At 33.8% G+C, this 25,041-nt stretch overlaps 2 protein-coding genes and 1 pseudogene across 2 annotated transcripts; all 3 read right to left on the bottom strand.

The window, feature by feature from the left end:
* Nucleotides 1–34: 34 nt before the first annotated feature.
* LOC116127427 (berberine bridge enzyme-like 8) lies at nt 35–2,171 on the bottom strand. Its single transcript, XM_031413079.1, has one exon. It carries the CDS (start codon nt 1,831–1,833, stop codon nt 226–228), a length of 1,608 nt encoding a protein of 535 aa, XP_031268939.1. The 5' UTR covers nt 1,834–2,171; the 3' UTR covers nt 35–225.
* An 8,084-nt stretch (nt 2,172–10,255) lies between these two features.
* On the bottom strand, nt 10,256–12,798 carry LOC116127229 (annotated as a pseudogene).
* A 1,970-nt stretch (nt 12,799–14,768) lies between these two features.
* On the bottom strand, nt 14,769–16,453 carry LOC116127390 (60S ribosomal protein L30-like). The gene is made up of 5 exons (XM_031413035.1): nt 16,329–16,453; nt 16,125–16,230; nt 15,750–15,851; nt 15,118–15,186; nt 14,769–15,020 (listed from the first exon to the last, which is right to left on the bottom strand). The coding sequence occupies exons 1-5, from the start codon at nt 16,347–16,349 to the stop codon at nt 14,980–14,982; spliced, it is 339 nt and encodes a 112-aa protein (XP_031268895.1). The 5' UTR covers nt 16,350–16,453; the 3' UTR covers nt 14,769–14,979.
* Nucleotides 16,454–25,041: the final 8,588 nt, after the last annotated feature.

The raw sequence follows: 25,041 nt of genomic DNA, 5'->3' as shown, positions 1-25,041 counted from the left end.
GGCCCAAATATTAATAAACTAATTCTAAACCCAATTAGACATTGGAACTCTGAATGAGTCGTCATAGGCAAACAATCCATCAAAGTTAAGAGAAGTATACACCATATTCAACATAAAATCTATCAAAGCTAAGACAAATATACAATATATTAACAGAGAACAAGGGTTTTTATTCTTACAAGCGGCAATTAAAATAGCTAGAAAGACAAGGCTAAAACATTGTCTTTATTCTACTTCATTTAGTTGATGAAGAACTGGAATGCTCTGTTCATTCCTGAAAAAATTACCAGGATCAACCTTAGTCTTAATTTGCACCAATCTATCAAAATTATCCCTAAGATATTTGATGCCATAACCTCTTCCTTCCATGTAGCTTGTCTTTTCATTGTGGCTATTGATCCCCAAGTCAAGATCCCTGTAGTTCAGAAACGCCTGTCTTGGATTCTTCGACACAAAAGGAGTCATGTAATTGTAAAGTTTCCTGGTCAAATCTAAGTAGTGATTTGCTGCATCAATTCCTTCTTCATTCCAATTTGTTACATACTGAATCTTCCATAAATTTCCAGCTCTATGTGGGAATGGAATTTCTGTTGCAGGAATCTCAGCCATTTTCCCACCATAAGGGTTGAATATCAAGTATGGCTTCTCTAATTCGATCATTTTCTTCCAGATCCCCTCTAGGCCATCCTTTGAGATCGGCTCCTTCACATAGTCTGACTTTCTCTTCAGAGAAGTCAGTTTTGGAGGCTTTCGATGTAACAAAACTTCGGCAGGCGTCCCAAGAGGAAAATATGTAGACCAGTAAACTACTGACTGAATCCAACTCATTTCAATGCAATCTGATTGAGTTAACCCCAGTTCAGGAAAATTCTGATTCATGATGGAGAGGAGTCTCTCGGAATCACCGAGGAACAAGGAAACGAATGAAGCTCTTAGGGTCTTCGTCTTTTCGCCAGTTTGGGATCTGTTTATTACATCTAGAACAAGCCTGATGAAGAGATCTTCATGAAGCTTGTGTGAAACATGTTGCCAGGCATACACAATTTCAGTGGCATTTTGTTCTAGAGTTCTTTCAACCTGAAAGACAGTGACAATTTCCGGAACATGAACCAGCTTAATCTTATAAGCAAGAACAACTCCAAAGCTAGCTGCTCCCCCTCCTTTGATAGCCCAAAACAGATCTTCACCCATGGATTTTCTATCCAGAACTCTCCCTTTAGCATCAACAAATTTAGCATCGATAACGTTATCGACTGACAGTCCATATTTTCTCATCATGTTACCATACCCACCTGCAGTCAAGTGCCCACCAACACCAACTGTAGGACACACCCCAACTGGAAAGCCATGAGTTTTGCTTTTTTCAGAAATTCCATATAGTAATTCACCCAGAGTTGCTCCAGATTCAACCCAAGCGCTCTCGTTTTTAATGTCGATATCAATCGAACGAAGATTGAACATGTCTAGGAGGAAGAACGGGACGCTCGACACATAAGATGTTCCCTCATAGTCATGACCCCCACTTCTAATTTTCATCAACAGGGCATGTTTTTTACCACAAAGTATGGCAGCTTGGACATGAGACTGATGCAATGCAGCTAGTATAACGTCTGGTTTTCGAGTCGAGGATGTGTTGAAGCGAAGATTTCGAATGTAAAATTGCAATACAGAAGAATATGAGGGGTTCTGGGGATTATATATAGCTTCAGAGATTGGATGGGTGAGGTCAGAATGTTTGATAAGGCATTGGTGAAAGGTTTCAGGGAAAGTTACTTTCCAGGAAATGTATAAAATAGGAACTGAAAGCAGTGAAAGAGTTGCAGGCCTCAACATTTCAATTTAAACTAACCATATGAACAACTATCAAAATATTCAAAAATAAAAAAGTATAAATACCTTGAAAGATTCGAGACTTGAGAGAGCTTCAAAGCTTTGAGCGAGCTAAAGAAAGAAAGAGAGCTTGGAATAGAGAACATGGACAATAATTGAAGGTAGGTAACGAATTCAATAATTCAGTTTCTGTACAGTCCGGAAAATGGTCCAGTAAGGTTACTGGCAAAAAAGGACTTCGACCCTTATCAGTTATCTTATAGGGAAAGAAGTTGGCCACAGAAGGAAGAAGAGGTCCCTCTGTATCATCTTTCCTTACCCAAAAAGTATAGCACGTTATCAATAAGTCTTTGAAAGTTCTGGTTTTTGTTGCTTTTATGATGAATATAAGAGACGTTTGATATAAGGACAAAAATCCCACGTCATTAATAAATTGTTAAACTTACACTATTAAGAATTAATAAATATTTATACTTGAAATTTAATTGCAGAGAGATTTTTGTTATTTTGTAAACATTGAATGTTTGTCATTCAATCATACTTGGGGGAAAAGATGCAATTAACTCTAAGGGTGCGTTTGGTTTAGAGAATGTTGGATTACTGACAATGTTAGATTACTGAAATATTATATTACCTTGAAGATTATTGAAAATCTTTAGAAAAATGTGTTTGGTTAGTTGGTGAGTATGTTATATTAATATGTTTGGTTAGAGAGAATAAATTGGTAGGTATGTTATTTAAATTATTAAATTGCCATTTTTTAAAATATTAATATAATATTATTTTTATTATTAATTTTTGAATTTTTTAACCCCCAATATTTCAGATTTAGCTAAAACACCCCCGCTTATATACAACTTTAATTAATGACAAAATCACCCCCACCCCCAGCCGCCACCACCGCAAACCACCATCGGAAGTTACCGAAAGTCGCTGTGAGTAGCTCACCGTGATCGCGAGGCTCCAATATGGCTGTTTTCGGCCATATTGATGGCTGAAAACGGCCATATCAGACCAGATATGGTCGAAAATAATCTGGCCATTTCAGGCCTGATCGATGGATCTGGCCGTTAATGGCTAGATCCTTGGCATTATCGGCCAAATCTGGGCAAAATCTGGCTGTTAACGGCCAGATCTCGCTTAGATCTAGCCTGATATGGTCGTTTTCGACCGTCAATATGGCCAAAACGGTCATATCGAAGCCTCTAGGAGCCTCCCAATGACTCTCGGTCTTTTTTAGGGACTCCGGTGACTTTCCGGCAGTGGTTAGTGGTGGTTGGCCCGCTGTCGGTGATGGTGGCTGGGTGGCGGTGACGGTCTATAACTTGTTCTAAATATAAGGGCATTATTGTCCAAAAACTTAATTAAATAAGGGTAAAATTGAAATGATATATTAATGTAAATTGATTTTAAAACAGGGGCATTATTGTCCAAATTTTTAATTAATAAGGGATATAATTATAACAAAAATAAGATTACCTTGGTAATTTTACAATACCTAAGAAAATGGAGGAAATCAGATTACCTCCAATATTATCAACAATAACAACTATTGGTAATGCAAGATTACCGGAATCTTATATTACTTGACAACCAAACATGATAATCAAGTAATATAAGATGACATAACCTTAGTAATCTTAGATTACTTCTAACCAAACGCCCCCTAAATATAATCTATAAAAATACTACGTTTTGAACCCAATCTCACAAGTCACAACTTTCTCTTACAACCCTAACGTAGCAGCAGAGTTGACACTACTATGTCAACTGATAACTTTGACTAAACACGAATGGTTATTCCTTAGAGATGAACGACCGTTCATTTATAAGGAATGATTGTTTCATTCATAAAGAATGGTTGTTCCTTTCTAAGGAACAACTGTTTAATTCATAAGAAATGATTGTTCCTTATAACTTATGAATGAACGATTGTTTCTTCATAAAGAACAATAATTCTTTATGAAGGAATGACTATTAATCCTTAAGAAATGACATTTTGTGTTTAGTCAAAGTCATTTAGTGCATTGGGTGTGTTGGGAGCTTACGTGATAGTTACCAGTCCAATTGTCATGTTGGGGTTATAAGAGAAGGTTTTGAGATTGAGTTGTGGGCGTAATATTACTTTATAATCTATCCTTTTTCATGCATTCAAATTTTGAAATGATAATGTTACTCAGCGTGATTTTGCAAGTTTATTATCAAAGTTTACAAGATTATAATGTGAATTTGTGGCAAAAAATATGTTAATAGTAATTTTTTTTCTATAAACTTATCAAATTAGTGATAAACTTGTAGTAGTAAACAATGATGTGTCAATAATTATTTTACGATTATTTATAGTATTTAACAATGACTTAAAAAAAAAAAAAATCAATGTGTGTGACGCATTATAAATGAGTTTTTCTTGAGAATTATAAAGAAAGCATGATTCTTTGTAAAATTTGTCTGACAGCAATTTTAACATTTGCTTTGTTTTTAGTACGGAAGGTCTTTTAAGCATGGGAGGATACATACGATACGACGTACTTCTAGAAAATTATTTATTTATCTAATCTTTTTATATTCTATCCATTTATGATTTTATTATTACAAATAAATATAAATTTTTTTATACTTATATGAGTTAAATTTAATCTAATATTCAACTTTCATTAGTCATATGTAGATGCGGTTTTCACTAATACAACCTTTGTATTATGAAGTTCTATTATATGAGGGTGAATCATGTAATGTAAATGAATAAGGTTTTTAAGAATCATGTTAATGGTAATATCTTTCTTTATGGTTGGATGACAAATCTTTTAATCATTAGGTTAGTTATACTTATGATTCTTGTGTTCGAGTAAAAAATATTTTACTATAATTGATTTTTGTGTAATTTCTTTAATATTTTAATATGAATTCAAATGAGTAATGAATTTTTTTTACATTTTATTATTAATAAAACAAAATTAATTAAATATATAATATCTATAATAAAAGAGGATTTTCTGACTATTTCTTAAATAAGTGATATTAATGATATTTCAAGGATGAGATCAAGATAATTAAGACCAAAACAATAATAATCGGGGTCGATATCCAGCAACTCACTGGTTTAATAATATATTTTCTACTTATCATGTCCTGATTTTCACATTTATGATAGTAGCCTGCGGCTATATTGTATAGTTCAAGCTGTAAAAATACATTTTTTGCTCTCAATTTTTATTCGTTTTATTTATATTTTCTGTTTCATTGGTGGATGTATCTTCACACCTTAAAGTTAAGAGAAGGAAAGGTCGAAAATTAAGGTAAAAATATTATGGTAAAATCAAGAATATAACTTGTAAAAATTGTCTAAATCCAATATACTAAATTATTACTCAGGATTAACATATGAAGAACAGGTTGGTTAAATGCATGACTAATTCTCTCTCCCCCCAATTAAAGGGAAATGAAGCTGAGACCAATTGAAACAAAATGATGGTAGAAATTAATCATATAAAACACCACTTATGATCCTTTGATGCTAAAATTGCAAACATTATAGCTACATAAATGAAATAGGATGAAAAATGTTTGCATTGTGAGGCGAAAAACAAACAATATTTACCTCTTCCCTTATGGTTGGATGACAAACCCTTTAATCACTAGGGTTAATTATACTCAGGGGGTCTTGTGTTTAAGTCGTAGAAGATGTACCAACCATATTATGCAATTATCTTGATTCATTAAGCTTGTAAAGTGTTCTGTGGTCTCGAGGATTAGGCATACTCTAATATAGATCTGGATACCTCAAGTATCTTAAAAAAAAAAAAAAAAAAAAAAAACAATATGATGGTGTAAATCTATAAATGTTGAAGTTATTAATGAAAATAAAATAAAATTATCATTGACCCTAATGCTTGCTCAATTAAACTATTAAACCCAGAAAGAGATTTTAATTGCATTTTTCCAAAATGTGCACTAAATGAGTCATATCATCAGAAATTTAAAGAGGTCCATTTATGACAAAGGATTCTATAAATTGAAGCTAGGAATAGGATTTTCCTTATCTCGACTTCCGAGAGGAGGGCAGTTGTTGCAATGATAACCAGCTTCGCTGCAACCCAAAAAAGGAAAAACAAAATGGGTTCATTTAACAAATCCTCAAAAAATGAAATATTCCATACAAAAACTAGATCCTCAAAACCCAATAATTTCTGAGTTCTCATGAAAAAGAGTCACAACCTAACAACAAAAACACGCGATTTTTCTGGGTCCACGCTAAGAGTCATTTTAGTTCATAAATGTAGCTAAAAATACAGAGATAATATAATCATCAATACTAAAAACACGAAAACTAAAGTTAATAGGTTAGGTTACCTTTGGAGCTTCTTAGGGTGTCAAGTACAGTTTTGTAACCCAAAGTGTACTTCACTTTCATGACAAGAGCAAGCCTGCGTGTTGATGCTCCATGGACTTCTCTCTGCAAGAGTTAGCCACAATCACATATTTCTCTTCTTTAATTAAGATTGCAAAAGATAAAGAAGAAAAAAGAGAGATGGAGAAGGAGATGAGTTACAGTCTTCTTGGCGGCCCACATTGTATTAAGGCACTAGGGTTCTCACAAACAGCTCCAAAGAAAAACGAAGGGCTGTCTTCACGAGTTTCCCTAATAATTTAACAGCCCGCACCCACTAGGTTGAAATAACCACGCAATAAAATAAATAAATAACAAAAAACAATTGCCTAATTCATTTATAAAATAATATATAATATTCATTTATTCAGAATATGCAATTATAAAATATACTGATAATATTGAAAATAATTACATTAAAAATCCTAGGAAAATTCTATTGGATTTCTTTTAAAGTTGTTTTCGAATAATATCCATATTTGTGAATAACTTTTTTTTTTTATTTTCTTGTGTCACAACAAGTTTTAATAATTATTTATCTTAATTTAGGAGTTTAAAGAATCAGGTAAAATAAATTCCGGGCGTTAAATGATTAATTAATATAAATATAATTTTATAACCAACTTCTTCTATAAGCATTTTTTTTTAAATTAATTTGTCGAACACTTTTAGATGAAGTTGGAGATGGTTATTTTCATTACCATCGGGATTAAGAAGTTTATGTTTTATTTTAAGTACCAAACACCTTTAATAAAATATTGAATAAAAAACATTCATAATTTTTTTTTTAAGAATTTATCCACAATGTTAAAGGGTGCGTTTGGTTTATTATTTTGGATAGGATTTTGGAGACAGTATTGGGTTGTGATAGAGGAGTATTACGAGATAAACTTTAAATTTATGAAAATACCCTTATTTACTAATTTTAAATACCCTAATATAAATAACAAAAACACCCTCACCACCTATAGTGCCAGATTCCGGCCACCACCGCCGGAATCTGGTCGAAAATTTCGTTACGACACAGACCGGTCGGATCTATGCCGTAACGCGTCATTATGGCCTTTTCTGGCCAGATCCACCACGGATCTGGTCAGAAAGGCCAGATCTACGAACTGCTGTGGCTGCGATGGCCGGAAAAGGTTAAACGACGGCCAAAGATATGTCGTCGTTGTCTATCAACGACGACCATTTCTTGGTCATCGTTGATGGTAGATCTAGCCATTACTGGCTATTCCGGTGGCTATGTGATATTGTGATAGATTCCGACTACCATCAGCGGTGGTTGCCGGAATCTGGTAGGTATTGGTGGGGGGGTGTTTTTGTTAGTTTTAAACTTTTTTCTGAGGGGTATTTAATGAAATTAATAAACTTAAGGGTCTCAACGTAATTAAAAAAATAGACTAATATTTTGGAAATAACGTGCCAAACAACATTGAAAAATAGGATTGGAATATGGATAAAAACAATAAGCCAAACGCACCGTAGCCAACTTGAAAATTAAATCAAGCATATTATTTTATTAAAAATTTATACTGTTATAATAATCTGCTGTAGATGGTTGTTATCTCAAATAGACCTATGTCAAATTGAAAATAGGAGTGAATAGTATAGTGTGCGTTTGTTTTGTATTTGGATAGATTTTGGGAATAATATTGGGTAGTTGAATAGGGTAGTATTGAGAGGTAAAATTTAAAAATTAACAAAAAACCCCATAAGTTTGCTAATTTAATTAATACGCTATATAAAAATTTTGTAAAATGACAAAACACCCCACCCACCCACAGTGTAGATTCTGGCCACCAGCGCCAAGACTGTTAGAAAATGGCGTTACGAAGTAGACCGTTCTGACGTCGATATGGCCTTTTCCGGCCAAATCCACCACAGATATGGCCAGAAAATGCCATATCTACGACCATATTTGGCGTCGACGGCCGCATAGGCCAAGATTTGGTCATCATAACGACCCATATCTGGCCTTTTCGGCCAGATCCACTGTGGATCGACCGAAAAAGGCCAAATCGGCGAATTACCGCTAATTTGGTCGTTTGTACGCCGTTGTGACAGATTCCGCAATCGCCGACGTGGTTACCGGAATCTGGCAACTATGGGTGGGTGGGGGTGTTTTTGTTAATTTTTAAACTTTTTTCAAGGGGTTTAATTAAATTAATAAACTTAAGGGGTCTAAAAATATTAAAAAATAGAATAGTATTTCAAATAATTAAACAATAGTATTTTGGGAATTGATTAGAAATAAGATAGGGAATAATAAAACAAAACACCCATAGTACCCGCGGGTTCATTTGTACCGGCATAGGGTAGGTTTAGATAAAATATTTGGACCCGTTTAGAATCAACTTGTGTTGAGTCCATATCCGTTGGGTTCATATTCTTGGGCCTAGCCAGTACTGGGTCCACTTGATCGTTTTACTAGGTCTACCTAAAAGCATCAAAGAATATGTTAGAGAATCTTTACAAAAGCTTCCAAAATGTTTATTCCCAAAAAGCAGCATAATTATATTATTGGTATAATTAATCTAACCATCTAATTGAATAAATAAGTATGAACCGTAATCTATTTGTAAACCCTATATAAAACTAATTAGTCTTAATTTTTTTCATATTCTAAGTATTGTATTCGATTCAGAGTAATAAAATATAATTTTTTCTTTTCATCTTTGTTCTTTGCGTTCTTATGATTCTTGAGAGTTTAAGGTATTTAAACTTAGGGTTAGATCTTCGTGCCACAATGGACCGCTCATTAATAAATGAAGTGATATTTGTGCATTAAACCCACAAATCAAGTTGGTCCAGCTCAGAGCCCCGTTACAACCCACGAATCAACTTGGTTAAAACCCAGCTGTCCCACATTCAAGTCGGTCAGCCCAAAGCCCCATCTATGCATATTGCAAAGGGTTTTGTCTAGGTTTATACAATCTGCAATTCTATAGGTATACCATCTACATAAAGTTTAATGTGACAGGGTTTATAAAATCTGCATTATATAGAGTTTATTGTCACAGAGGTATTTTTTCAAATTTTTGTAATATTAGAATCCTATAACAGATTTTCTTATTAATATCTTTTTTTTTTTTTTTTTTATAATGTCCGTGTTGATATTTGATTGATTAGTTCATGTGAGAAAGAAATGTAGTTTAGTTTATACATAGCTTAATCTCTTGGTTAAGAGTTGCTTTGCTCTAATGTTTAGAATCTTGAAACAAAACCAAGACGTCACAAGTAAAGTATAAAATAAAAGACGGAATACACAATTTACCCTGGTTCGTTCATTTTAAGGAACTATGTCAGATTCCAACATAGAGTTTTATTGAATATCAGAACTCTGCAGCAATTACAATGACAGCTCACTCTCACTCTCTATTTTCATATTAGGCTTCTCACTATTGAGCATCTCTAAATGACTCTTTATTATAAAGAGTCTATCTAAAAAACAAGAGTCAACATACTTTTATCTTAAAATATAAATTAGAGAGTAGTTTGACTCTCCACATTTAAGAGTCAAATTTATTCTCATCCAATTTTAATTAATAAACTACAAGTTCCTATACATTTATTTATTAATTCTCTCTCCCATTAAGTTATTTCTTAAATAAAAAGCATTTTCATCAAATTTAAGAGTCTATTGGATTTGAATAAAAATTGTGTTTTATATTAAAAATTAATGAAGATACTCTTATTTATATAAAGATGTTCTTCAAAATAAAGAGACTATTGAGATGCTCTTACAAATATTTATAATAGAAAACCCTAACCCCATTTGGTTTACTCAAATCTAACCCGACTAGGCCCAAATATTAATAAACTAATTCTAAACCCAATTAGACATTGGAACTCTGAATAGTCGTCATAGGCAAACAATCCATCAAAGTTAAGAGAAGATACCCATATTCAACATAAATCTATCAAAGCTAAGACAAATATACATATATTAACAGAGAACAAGGGTTTTTATTCTTACAAGCGGCAATTAAATAGCTAGAAAGACAAGGCTAAAACATTGTCTTTATTCTACTTCATTTAGTTGATGAAGAACGGAATGCTCTGTTCATTCCTGAAAAAATTACCAGGATCAACCTTAGTCTTAATTGCACCAATCTATCAAAATTATCCCTAAGTATTTGATGCCATAACCTCTTCCTTCCATGTAGCTGTCTTTTCTGTGGCTATTGATCCCCAAGTCAAGATCCCTGTAGTTCAGAAACGCCTGTCTTGGATTCTTCGACACAAAAGGAGTCATGTAATTGTAAAGTTTCCTGGTCAAATCTAAGTATGATTTTGCTGCATCAATTCCTTCTTCATTCCAATTTGTTACATACTGAATCTTCCATAAATTTCCAGCTCTATGGGGAATGGAATTTCTGTTGCAGGAATCTCAGCCATTTTCCCCACCATAAGGGTTGAATATCAAGTATGGCTTCTCTAATTCGATCATTTTCTTCCAGATCCCCTCTAGGCCATCCTTTGAGATCGGCCTCCTTCACATAGTCTGACTTTCTCTTCAGAGAAGTCAGTTTTGGAGGCTTCGATGTAACAAAACTTCGGCAGGCTCCCAAGAGGAAAATGTAGACCAGTAAACTACTGACTGAATCCAACTCATTTCAATGCATCTGATTGAGTTAACCCAGTTCAGGAAAATTCTGATTCATGATGGAGAGGGTCTCTCGGAATCACCGAGGAACGAAACGAATGAGCTCTTAGGGTCTTCGTCTTTTCGCCAGTTTGGGATCTGTTTTACTCTAGAACAGCCTGATGAAGAGATCTTCATGAAGCTTGTGTGAAACATGTTGCCAGGCATACACAATTTAGTGGCATTTTGTTCTAGAGTTCTTTCAACCTGAAAGACAGTGACAATTTCCGAACATGAACCAGCTTAATCTTATAAGCAAGAACAACTCCAAAGCTAGCTGCTCCCCTCCTTTGATAGCCCAAAACAGATCTTCACCCATGGATTTTCTATCCAGAACTCTCCCTTTAGCATCAACAATTTAGCATCGATAACGTTATCGACTGACAGTCCATATTTTCTCACATGTTACCATACCACCTGCAGTCAAGTGCCCCAACACCACGTAGGACACACCCCAACTGGAAAGCCATGAGTTTGCTTTTTTCAGAAATTCCTATAGTAATTCACCCAGAGTTGCTCCAGATTCAACCCAGCGCTCTCGTTTTTAATGTCGATATCAATCGAACGAAGATTAAACATGTCTAGGAGGAAGAACGGGACGCTCGACACATAAATGTTCCCTCATAGTCAGACCCCCACTTCTAATTTTCATCACAGGGCATGTTTTTTACCACAAAGTATGGCAGCTTGGACTGAGACTGATGCAATGCAGCTAGTATAAGTCTGGTTTTCGATCGAGGATGTGTTGAAGCGAAGATTTCGAATGTAAAATTGCAATACAGAAGAATATGAGGGTTCTGGGATTATATATAGCTTCAAGATTGGATGTGAGGTCAGAATGTTTGATAAGGCATGGGTGAAGGTTTCGGAAGTACTTTCCAGGAAATGTATAAAATAGGAACTGAAAGCATGAAAGAGTTGCAGGCCTCAACATTTCAATTTAAACTAACCATATGAACAACTATCAAAATATTCAAAATAAAAAAGTATAAATACCTGAAAAGTTCGAGACTTGAGAGAGCTTCAAAGCTTTGAGCGAGCTCAAGAAAGAAAGAGCTTGGAATAGAGAACATGGACATAATTGAAGGTAGGTAGAATTCAATAATTCGTTTCTGTACAGTCCGGAAAATGGTCCAGTAAGGTTACTGGCAAAAAAGGACTTCGACCCTTATCATTATCTTATAGGGAAAGAAGTTGCCACAGAGGAAGAAGAGGTCCTCTGTATCATCTTTCCTTACCCAAAAAGTATAGCACGTTACACTAAGTCTTTGAAAGTTTGGTTTTTGTGGCTTTTATGATGAATATAAGAGACGTTTGATATAAGACAAAAATCCCACGTCATTAATAAATTGTTAAACTTACACTATAAGAATTAATAAATATTTATACTTGAAATTTAATTGCAGAGAGATTTTTGTTATTTGTAAACATTGAATGTTTGTCATTCAATCATACTTGGGGGAAAAGATGCAATTAACTCTAAGGTGCGTTTGGTTTAGAGAATGTGGATTACTGCAATGTTAGATTACTGAAATATTATATTACTTGAAGATTTGAAAATCTTTAAAATGTGTTTGGTTAGTTGGTGGTATGTTATATTAATATGTTGGTTAGAGAGAATAATTGGTGGTATGTTATTTAAATTATTAAATTCCTTTTTTAAAATTATTATATAATATTATTTTATTATTAATTTTTGAATTTTTTAACCCCCAATATTTCAGATTTAGCTAAACAACCCCGCTTATATACAACTTAATTAATGACAAATCACCCCCACCCCCGTGCCACCACGCAAACCACATCGGAAGTTACCGAAAGTCGCTGTGAGTAGCTCCCGTGATCGCGAGGCTCCAATATGGCTGTTTTCGGCCATATTGATGGCTGAAAACGGCCATATCAGACCAGATATGGTCGAAAATAATCTGGCCATTTCGGCCTGATCGATGGATCTGGCCGTTAATGGCTAGATCCTTGGCCATTATCGGCCAATCTGGGCAAAATCTGGCTGTTAACGGCCATATCTCGCTTAGATCTAGCCTGATATGGTCTTTTCGCGGTCAATATGGCCAAAACGGCATATCGAAGCCTCTGAGCCTCCCAATGACTCTCGGTCTTTTTAGGGACTCCGGTGACTTTCGCGCAGTGGTTAGTGGTGGTTGGCCCCTGTCGGGGATGGTGGCTGGGTGGCGGTGGGTCTATAACTTGTTCTAAATATAAGGCATTATTGTCCAAAAACTTAATTAAATAAGGTAAATTGAAGATATATTAATGTAAATTGATTTTAACAGGGGCATTATTGTCCAAATTTTTAATTAATAAGGGATATAATTATAACAAAAATAAGATTACCTTGGTAATTTTACAATACCTAGAAAATGGAGGAAATCAGATACCTCCAATATTATCAACAATAAAAACTATTGGTAAGCAAAACTTTGTAAATTCAAATACATGTATTACTTCTATAAATATAATGCAATACATGACTGGTAACATACAGGAAACCAGCCTTCAATTTCCGTTTCTGACTAGAAACATGAAGGAATGTCACCACCCAAAGACGTTGACTAGTTTTGAAATTTATTTATTTAAATAGAAAATAATATTTTTATTTGTGAAATAAAATTTGTTAATATTATATCAGTTTTTAATTATACTAATTAATTCCATTTTTAAATATTTTAGAAAATATATTAAATTAGGGAATGATTTATGTTGAATCAATCTATTATAAATTTTATATTGTTATAAAATATACATATATAATCATTTAATCTTGAGGGAATTTTGTCCAAGAGTATAAAATTTATTCAGTTCCATCACTGTTCGTAACATATTCATTGTTATAAGTAAACATACCCATCCTCATCCCCACCTTCATTTGTTCTTAAAAAGTTCATTAAGATTCCATGAATGATTTTATTAATTTATTTTTTAAAGCAAAATGTGATTATTTATAAAAACTTATAAAATACTTCATTTGTTCCTCTTGAAAAGTTTATAAAGATTTTATGAATGATTTTATCCTTTTTTTTGAAATGTAATAAAATTTTTAGTTTAAAATTGAAATTAAATTTTAAAAAATAGTTTATAAGAAAGAGAAGAGAGAAAATACAAGAGAGTGTATTCTTTTAATTCTTTGCAAAGGTGGGAACCTATTTACCTTTTCGACCTTTTTCCTTTCTCTACACCTAAGTAAAGAAATAGGTTTCATTTGTTTTACAAAAACAAAACCAAAAAATATTTGTCGATATGAGAAATACTAATATGAAACAGACATGGTGAAACACTCCATTGATATAATGACATATAGAGTTAGTTATAATAACCATCCATTATGGTGGTGTTTATTGATGAATCATATAGAGCAGATACTGATCAACCATGATAATAAATGGATGAAAGAGAAATTTTTGCATATATGTGAAAGCACATCCCACTATTTTATTGAAGGGTCGCACCATGTTACCCAATCGAGGTGGTAGGACCATCCTATATAAGTATTTCTCTTGCAAATATATATTGAAAAACTGAAAATAAAAACGCAAACAAATGTGCCCTAATTTTTTACTCAAGAACTCCTTTGTTACCCTTGATCAAAAGAGAAAAAAAGCTTATACTTGTATAATATCTCATCATTGGGAATTCTCTATTAACAATAAATCTTTCTCTAACTACTAAGCTTTCTTGCATTGCATATTCTTTCTCCATTGTTTCAGAACTACTTTTTATTTATAAAAATCTTTAAACTTGTTTCAAATCAATGAAATCACAGTTTTTATGTTCGACTACCACATCATATCATAATATCAAGAAATAAGCTGCACACCAATTAGGCATTCTATCATTGAGCAAACCCAAACCCTTCAGAATGAACAGGGTAGCTACCACACTAGTGCATGCCAAGGTTTTAAAGCAATTAACTTGAAACTCACAAAATTCTAGTACACAGCATAGCAGATTATGTCTCAACGCAAAAAATGGGCAGAAAGCAGTTTCCGAGTTCAAGATTTATAGTCCTAGTGAACAAAACAAAGCTTGTAAATAGAAAAAATTGGTGAAAAATTTGACCGATTCCTAGACGGATATGATATTGTTCATTGTTCACTCATTAGTGCTCGGTAGGCATGCTCTTGATGATATCCGAGTCACCTGTAGAAACATAAGATCACCACAATAAGAAAAGTTACACATTATAAGTCAAGCTAAAAAATTTAAAAGGAAAAAGAAAACAAAGTTGTCAACATACCTGCATCAATGATGCTGAGGCAGCAAACTCTGAAATATTTTCCACAAGCAGTCCCCAAGTCTACATTGTCTGACATAACAAAAGAAACAATTCTATAAGGAAAATGTATCCAGAATCCAAATCAGAAACTCGAATTATACAAACATTTAGCAATCACACTGAAGGGGAAAAAAAGGCTAGTTATCTGCTATTGGACCCGAAACAAAAAGGTTACTATCAGTAAGCTTGATAGTTACAATACAATTGGAATTCATCTATATTTTACATCTTACAAAAAGATAATGCGCAAGCAATATGGCAATACATTGCATTAACTTATGAAATCAGAAGCAATTTAGCTTAGCATTTGGCAATTATCCATTAGTAACAAAAATGGAACACAGCAATATAACCCATCAATCGTCTGAAACAAACCCAAATCTAATCCATAGAAACCGGAACAAATTATTAAATCCATCTATTCTACATAACAGTTTGTCCCCTCTAATCAAAGTTTACTAGTATTATGCATGACTTTATATGTCAAATTTAAAACTTAAATAGCCATAAATAACAGGAAAATAAAAAGAAAGCCAAAGAACAAATATACTTTGCATATGAGTAGAAGGCAATAAGAAGATTAAGAAACTTACTCCCGTTGTAGTGGTGAACCCCAACTTTAGCCAACATCGCATAGTACTCTATCTCGGACTTCCGAAGAGGAGGGCAGTTGTTGGCAATGATAACCAGCTTCGCTGCAACCCAAAAAAGGAAAAACAAAATGGGTTCATTTAACAAATCCTCAAAAAATGAAATATTCCCATAACAAAAACTAGATCCAGTCAAAACCCAATAATTTCTGAGTTCTCATGAAAAAGAGTCACAACCTAACAACAAAAACACAGCGATTTTTCTGGGTCCACAGCTAAGAGTCATTTTAGTTCATAAATGTAGCTAAAAAATACAGAGATAATATAATCATCAATACATAAAATAAAACGAAAACTAAAGTTAATAGGTTAGGTTACCTTTGGAGCTTCTTAGGGTGTCAAGTACAGTTTTGTAACCCAAAGTGTACTTGCCACTTTTCATGACAAGAGCAAGCCTGCTGTTGATGCTCTCATGGGACTTCTTCTGCAAGAGTTAGCCACAATCAACATATTTCTCTTCTTTAATTAAGATTGCAAAAGAATAAAGAAGAAAAAAGAGAGATGGAGAAGGAGATGAGTTACAGTCTTCTTGGCGGCCACCATTGTATTAAGGCACTAGGGTTCTCACAAACAGCTCCAAAGAAAAGCGAAGGGCTGTCTTCACGAGTTTCCCTATAATTTAAACAGCCCGCACCCACTAGGTTGAAATAACCACGCAATAAAATAAATAAATAAAACAAAAAACAATTGCCTAATTCATTTATAAAATTAATATATAATATTCATTTTATTCAGAATATGCAATTATAAAATATTACTNGCGGGCATTACCCGACCCACCTGCTTTCTTTATAGGCGAGCCGGGTATGGGTAAACTTCATATAGATAATTTATACTGTTACCTGTACCCATCCGTTTGGATTGCCCGCGGGTATTGCCAGGTCTAATTGCAATGCTGGGGGGTTTTCTGTTATATTTTCGATAGCTGAGGGAGAAATAATTTAAATAAATCTTTGGGGGGAAATGTAATAAATCCTTAAAAATCATATATAATTTAGTATTTTAAGAACATCTCCAATGTTGATTTTTATTTTGAAGAGCATCTTTCATATAAATAAAGAGCATCTTCATTCATTTTAAAATATAAAGAACACAATTTTTATTCAAATCTAATAGACTTTTTAAATTTAATGAAGATGCTCTTTATTTTTAAGAAAACGACTTATTGAGAGAGAGCATTAATAAATAAAATGCGTAGGAACTTATAGTTTATTAATTAAAATTATGATAGAGAGTGAAAGTCAAACTCACTCTCTAATTTATATTTTAAAAATAAAGAGTCTGTTGGACTCTTACTTTTATGAATAGATCATATAAAGAGTTATTTAGAGATGCTCTAACATCTTATCGTTTATATACTTAATATGGTTCCTTCAATTCAAAAGTCTGCGCAATATGTTGACATATGTAAAAATGAGATATGATGCCTTGGCTAGAGCCATGATATTATTATGTTGCTTTTCCCAGGGAGATTACAGTTTATGGCAATATTATATTTCCTTACACGGTTATTGAAATTCTGTATAAATAAACTGTATATTTATATAATAACATACAACACATCAATACCAATAATTCAATTTAATTGAATACGATTATTTTCTCTTAAATATATCTTTTGAGCATACTCTGATTCTCCTTGATTGCAAATACGAATATAAGTAATAATATACTCACAACCTATTTTCATAAACTTTCTTTCACAACTCTGATGCGTCAGATCGTAATTGATCAATTACAATTTTTTTAGTGGGACTTAGGTAGGACTTATTATAAACTGACTAATTACGAGATGTGAGAGAAAATTTGTGAGAAGAAATTATGGGTGTAACATTTTCCTATAAACATTGGCATCTCAATGTTGAAGTTAGTTTAGCCAAGTAAGTACAAAGTTCATTATGTTTCATTTTTTGTGTAAAAAGAACACATCTGTCTTCATCAACTCAACAACTCATCTGGGTTTTTCTCAAAACACATTTTTGATTGTTAGATTTCTTTAATCAGCTAATCAAAATGAACAAAGTCAGTCATTGACGGTCACATGCTTGATAAACTCATGTGGGTTGTCTTTAGAATATGCTATTTCTGTTTCTAAGAATCTTAAATTGAGGAACACAGAAATAGCGGACTCAGTTCTTAGGCTTCTCAGTAGCCATGGTTTTAGTAACACCTACATCTCTAAAGTTGTGAGGGGACCTCCAGATCTCATTTCTTATGATGCTGAAAAACCCTTTGTTGGTGTGGTTAAGGAAGGGAAATGATTGGTGGTGATGGGGGTGTCCAGCACGCGGGGATCAGGGATTGGATGGGAAAGGCAAAATCGCGCGGTGAAGAAGAAGAAAAATAGGAGAAATGTAAGAGGGAGATGAATAGTCATCGCTAGATCTGGGCTTCATTACCGGAAAGTACGGAAAAATGGCCGGGCAGTGAGTTGGCAAAGATGAGAGAAGCGGAAGATGAAAAGGTGAAGGTTGGAGGTGGAGGTGAGGTGAGGTGGAGAGAAATTTGAGATTTGGAGTTTTTAAGGGTTATTATGTCTTTTTAATATCAAAATAGGGTAAAAGACTATTTTAGCCTTCTATTGTTAAAATAAAGAAAACAGAGTAGTTTAATGGGTGAAAATCTGGATAAAAGGAACTGGGGGATCTGTTTAGGATTTCGCCAAATCTGGGTGGGAAACATGTTGGTACTCTATTAATTAATTAGTATACATCAAGCACTAATAATTGGCAGGGAATATTTTCACTCATGATCATATTATCTCTATGTAACAGTTTGTTTAAAGTGTGCTAATCTTTTGGGGGGGGGGGGGGGCGGGAAGGCCTGGGCCCACTTGGTCTTGGGCTGGGCCCTCAAGGTCCAGGCCTAAAAATCAAGGACCGGTCTGGACAATTTTTTTTTTTTTTTTTGTAAATTTTTTTAACTCTACATTATTATCAATTTCATATTAAATAGGGGGTTTTGATATTTTACAAGGGTAAAGGAAATTGGGGAGGGGGGTTTGGGCCAAGGATCAATCCTAGCCCGAGCCTTGGAGGAGGGACGACCTTGGCTGGACCATCCTCCCTTGGGCATGGGCCTATCCTAGGACCCTTTTTGGCGGCTTTTTTGGGTCCGGGCTAATTCCACCTCAAGCTAATCTATCAATGATAATTGCTTGCATTCAACAATATTTTTATTTTTTTTTATTAATTGCAGGTGGATCCTGGATTGCAATTTATTGAGGATAGTGTCTGTACATTATATTGCATTTTTGCATGCTTGCTCTTAGTTGTTTGCAAATTCAGTTGGGTCACCGATAGTGGCATTCAACTAAACATTGCACATTCAATTGACGAGTCCGTATCAATTTTTGATAAGGATATTATATTTTCAAAAACCAAAATCATAAATCTTGTATATAATTAATTAGATGTTAAAAGGCAAAATTTTAATCAAATTTCTTATGTTTTAAACTTCTTAATTTCAACAGTTAACTGACAATAGTTATAGTGATTTGAACTTTAAAAAATTATATTGATAACTATTTTTTAACAGTTCACAAGAGAAACTAATGTTACTTAGATTTTAAAGAACATCATATTTGATTTAGAGAAATACGTAACATTATTAGATGAATCTAGAATAAGATTTATAGAGATAGTGTTATGCAAGAGATTTTTCTCATGTTAAATGTGTTGTGATTATTTATATAGGACCATATATGTGGAATTAATGAAACCAGTTGGCTTATCTCAATCGTCCCTTCTTTCATGAACCAAAACAAACACGTTGTGAACATTTTGTAAAAAATCATGTCCACTTTATATCTCCCTTTTTTGATGTTCACTATATATTAATATTGATTTATATCTAAGATTTACAATCTAATTCTTAATGGAAGAGGGGAAAATCACATTATTATTGCATCAATTTGTTTAAAAAATGGTTGTAAATATGTTAAAAGTAACATTATTTTGTTTTAATTTCTTCACAAACTATACATAATTTTCATGTTCATTTTTTCCTTTTTCTTTTCCTTGTAAAATCACTTACAATGACACATTGCAAAATAAGCAACAAAGTGTGGGAAAACTCTCAAATTTGAGAGAAAATGGTTGAAAGGAAAAATTGATGTGCTAAGGGGAATGGAGAAATCATGAAAATGATGTTCAGAAGTGGCTAGAAAGTGTGAATAAGATCATTGAAGAAGCTGAAAAGTTTTGGGAAGATGAAGATTAAGCAAACAAGAATGCCTCTAAAGGTGGGGTTTAAATATCTAGATCAAGTTATAAAACAGCATCGTATGAGTGCACCAGCAAAGACTTTAGAGAATTCAAGCTTCAAGAGGAGGGAAAATTATGCAAGAAGTTGCAATGAAAGGATGCTCAATAGACTTTTGTTGTTGGAACAGTTATCAGAAGCAAAAATCTTGGGTTTCTTTTAAGAAGGTTGGGATTCAAACATTGAAAATTCTGAACAAAAATAGAGATTATATGCGAAACCAAATAACAAAACACACAAATCACAACAGTTAAAACAAAAGAAGAGTACGCGCGGATTTACCCTGGTGACCAATTAAATGTATCCAGGAGAGTCAATATTATTTAATACTGTCTCAGCCTTCTGTTTGACAATGAGTCTATTGTCCTATGAGTGGTTATCACTCATTACAAGAGAAAAAATGTGTTTATATACCTAGATTTAAAAGACTAAACTTAGCATACAAAGATTGTCTAAATCAAGCCCAAAACCCAATAAAGAATTAATTAACTTAAAAAATCCATTCAGTGTATACATGGAAAAGTCCAAAACCGCAGACCCTAGGTTAAAAGACCCTAAATGTGTTTACGTGACACATTAATGTTGAAGAACGTGAAACTCAACAATCTTTTTTTTATGCATAAATCCACATTGCAGGGGAAGTCGTTTGCAAAGGTGGGGCTTACCAACGCAACTGGTGACAGTAGGAAGAAGCAATGAGAATTAATGGACACTATAACCTTATGGAATTATTATTAATTAATGAAATGAGATGTGGGTGTAAGTTACAGGAGTGAGAAAAAATGAAAGGTTATGATGATTAAGTGAGGAGGTTTTGGAGTTTAAGTGAAATAAGGTAGTCGAATTCATGTTTGTCCACACCGTGAGTAAGTCTAAAAAAAGTGTTCTTCTATTCATACACCAAAAAATGAGACGCTCTTTCAAGCTGTATTTTCTCTTCAGGTTTTTTTTAAGTTTTCTTTTGGGGAGTTAAGGTAATTCGTAGTTGGTTAGAATAGACGAATGGTGTTCTCTTGTATTCATCATGTATGTATCTTGGGAAACAGTCGCTGCTCAATTCCTTGTGCATCCGTGCGAAGAGACAGAATCTATTTAGGAAAAACCGTGCTGTTAACAGGTCTTGACATTAGCCTAAGGTTGTATTTTGATCCATTTTGTCATTTTGAAGGATTTCTTAACATGATCACGTGGTTGGTAGTGTTAATTTTATTGTCATTGATCATTTTATTCGATTGAACATTTAAATTCGCATTGTTTTTATATTCATAGATTTTTATTTGGGTTACTAATATAATAGTTGATTATTTTGTGAATAATCTTAAAAACAGAATAGTTGATTATTTTATAACAATCTTAAAAAGAACTTGATTTTATTAGTAAACCGTATGTGGTTTTTGATATTCCCCAAGTTGGTTGCCGGTCTTGTGCATAAAGTGTGGTGGCGAAGTTGAAGTATGATTGTAGAGGAAATTCTGTCTAGGAGACTGAAGTTAAGAGGACAGTCTGTGACCACCGTTTGTGTTGATGGGAATTATGGATGACTACTATTCAAAAATTCCATAGGTAATTTTTTGGTGTGGATTGTTCAAAAAGAGACACCTGAAATCAACCTCGGTGATTGTGTCCACCCAAGTTTGTGGCGCCACTCCCAACCTCATGTGCATCGGTACTCTAATTCCTATGAACCATGTGGAGAAAAATTCTGTAGAATGCATTGTCAAGGAGGTGGAATAAAAGATGTGTTTTCATTGATCACCTTGAATCTTGCGAGATTCTTGATACAGATGCTCCTACGCTCAAAGAAGATGAGCATGAGGTTTAAGTTATCAGTGTTGTGATGCTTGGAAAATTCTGATTTTGTGCCGAAAATTATGTATGAATCTAATTGATTTACATGACATTCATCTGATAGGGATGGGTGCTAGTAAAACTTTCCAAGTAGCTGCTATTTGAGAAGCTACCTTCGCATGTGAAAGATTTCTAAGAACTTCTTAGCAACAAAGCGAGGACGAAGATGAACATTGAAGAACTCATTGCTTAGACTTGGATTTGAAGAAGACAAAAAAGTTCTGAAAAAAGAGGGTTATTCCTAAGAAGAACAAAAACAAATGTTGTGGGCCTGGTAGAAGTTCTAATTTAAGAACATGTGTGGAAAGGCCAGTTTGGTTGAAGGAGGCATCTCTAAGAAGCAAAAAAAGTTCCAAGGCAATATCTTGGAGTATTCCAAGGTGAACAAAGGCCTATGCTAGCATCTGCATCATTGTGCTAAACAATATGAATTGGAAGGGCATACAAGCAATATGGATAATGGTAAGTCTAGACATATACCGTTTGTTGACAAATACCATTAGGACAACTTTCTCACGGGAATGATCTTATGATTATGTTGAAGTAAAAGATAATTTAGTGATTGCCCACCAAAGGGTTAATAGAGAGATTGTTAGAAAATCATTGAGAGGAATGGGACTAAACGCCATGAAAAATAGTCGATATAATGAAAACTCAACCTAATGTGACATGGAGACCTGACAGATTAGGTTCAAAGAGACAAACTTAATATAAAGACTTAGATACGATCACTGGAGAGTTACTCTCAGTTAGTTCCTTGATTAAATGAAACAGGATGCCCGTAAGGAAAAAGTTAAGCAAAAAGCTTTAATAACTTATTGCGTCGGCGTTTCTGAGCAAAAAATGCAGGTTAATCTTAAAGAAGATAACACCATTGAAGAAAGAAATAGGTCCGCCGCTGCTAAAGGGCATTGTATCAAGGGTCAATATCAAGAACTTCTGGGTTAGAACCATGGTCGTTCATGGCAAAACGAACATAATAAGGAGAAAACCTAAATAATGCAGGGAGATTTTTGTCTGTGACTTGTCATCATTTACAATAAATGACAAAATGAGTTTCAAGGACATCATGTCTATAATCGTCAGTTAAAGGTAAATATACTTTCACAAAGGAACGGTTAAAGGGTAACACCCTATTATCCTAGGCAAGTCCAACCGTTTAAACTCATCATTGCTCTTGTGTCTGGATCTGTCTGTTCATTCATGTGCGGATGTTGGATTTATATTAAATTGAATGAAAGAGATGTGGTGAGTAAGTTAAGGAGGTGACAGATGAAAGGTTAGTGGATTAATGGAGAAGGTTTTAGAGAGTTGGAAGTGAAAAGGGGTGGAATCAATGTTTGGTCGCGCCTTGAGAGTATAAAAAATGTTTTTTTTCTCATTTCAAACCACACCAAAAAGTTGAGGAGAGTCTGTCAATCTTTATTTTCTCTCGTTTAAGGTTTGATTTTGTTGGAAGTTAAGGCTTATTCAATTCTTAGAATAGAGAGTGATCTTCTTTGCTATTCATCTATCGGTAATACTAGGACATAGGAGTACTCAAATCCTTGTGCCCCCGAGTAAAGGAGCGAATCTGTTTTAAGGAAACTGTGTTACACACGGCCTCGACATTAATCCTAAGGTTGTAGTTCGGATCTCGTCCTATCATTCTGCGGATTTATTACACGTGATCACGTTGTTATTATGTTAATTTTATTGTATTGTAATTTTATTTTATTGAATGAATTATATTATTGTATATTCATATATTTATTATTTACGGTTACTAATAGAGGTTGGAAAAAATGGCCGGGTTAGGCGGGTCAACCTAACCCTGCCCATAATGAGAGGGTTCAACCCGACAGCAACACTAGGGAGGGCCGGGTTGCAAAAATGGCAACCCGGCGGCACGCGGGTTGTATTTGTCCTCTTGCAAGAGACGCCAACTCGGCGGGTTGCATGCGGGTTGGCTGTTGAAAACCGCGGGTTGCCAACAAAATATTAAAAAAAAATCTAAAATATTTATTTTTTTAAATTACTTAACCTTGAAGTAAGCCGTTGGAGGGGTCTTTTCTGTCATTTCTTTCCCATTTTTTGTTCTATAAATTGGCCCTAAATCTCATATTTTCTACAACTCAAATTCTCTCATTATTCTCTAATCCTATTCTTCAATTATTCAATTTCTTTATTAATCTTTGTTATCAATTGTCTTCTTTTAATTTTTATTAGTTTTTTGCAATTTGCATCATATTTCCAATTTCCAAAATTCCAAATTCAAATTCAATATTCCATTTCTTTCTTAATTTTTATTCTCTAATCAATTTTTTTTCAAACTACAAGGTCTAACTCAATGGATAGATATTTCTTCCATCAATTCATGATGAAGAAAGAAAAACTATTATCCTATCTATGGTCTCGTGATTTTTACTATGAGGCCAGGAAGATTCAAATAGCCGCGTCCAATCCCGTCTCAGAATCCAATAACCTCAAAATATTGCCGTTCGATTCAAAGTCCCATGGTTCTAGAATGTGTGCCCGTAATCGTTGTCCTGTCCAATTCATCTCAAGCTGAGGTGGGATCCCCACTGGGGATTCATCAAGTAAGTCGAAAGCCGAAGCAACACACATCAGACGTTTGGATGCATTCGACAAAGTTTTACGAACAGAAAATGACGTTTCAAGCAAGAAACAAGAAGCAAGATGCAAATATTTTGCAATGTTATATAGCGATTCAGTCATGGATAGTACTTTAAAAAGGCATGATAATAAACCATAGTAATCAACATGGACAATAGAGAAAGCAATCAAACTCCCATAATAATATGGGTACTACTTGGTTATAATTAGGAGGTATTAGGGACGGTTAGCTTTATATTTTGCTGCATCTGATGCAACCTATTATATGCAGAAGATAATATTTTGAAAGATTGTTCAAAAATTCAGTTTTTTCCAGGATTTAAAAGTTATTCTAAAACTGCAACTAGAAATGATTTATAAAATGTTTAAAAAATGAGATTAGAATTAAAAAATAAATTTCATACTTGTTATATTAGGGTGACTCTAACTACCGAATATTGGCGTGGCCTAGAGCTAACAAGATATTTTGTGTGATAGTCATTATTTTGATAATGAAGTTAAATTAAAT

Source organism: Pistacia vera, unplaced genomic scaffold (genome assembly GCF_008641045.1).
Source record: "Pistacia vera cultivar Batoury unplaced genomic scaffold, PisVer_v2 Contig190, whole genome shotgun sequence".
Lineage (NCBI taxonomy): Eukaryota > Viridiplantae > Streptophyta > Magnoliopsida > Sapindales > Anacardiaceae > Pistacia > Pistacia vera.
Note: the sequence above shows the minus strand (reverse complement) of the source record. Positions and strands in the feature narration are given on the sequence as shown.

Excerpts from the sequence above, each read along its gene's own strand:
- LOC116127427 (XM_031413079.1), bottom strand. The coding sequence starts at position 1,833 with ATGTTGAGGCCTGCAACTCTTTCACTGCTTTCAGTTCCTATTTTATAC.
- LOC116127390 (XM_031413035.1), bottom strand. The coding sequence starts at position 16,349 with ATGGTGGCCGCCAAGAAGACT. Across the intron at positions 16,231-16,328 it reads TGGTGGCCGCCAAGAAGACT|AAGAAGTCCCATGAGAGCAT; the intron begins GTAACTCATCTC and ends TAACTCTTGCAG. Across the intron at positions 15,021-15,117 it reads CCTCAGCATCATTGATGCAG|GTGACTCGGATATCATCAAG; the intron begins GTATGTTGACAA and ends ATGTTTCTACAG.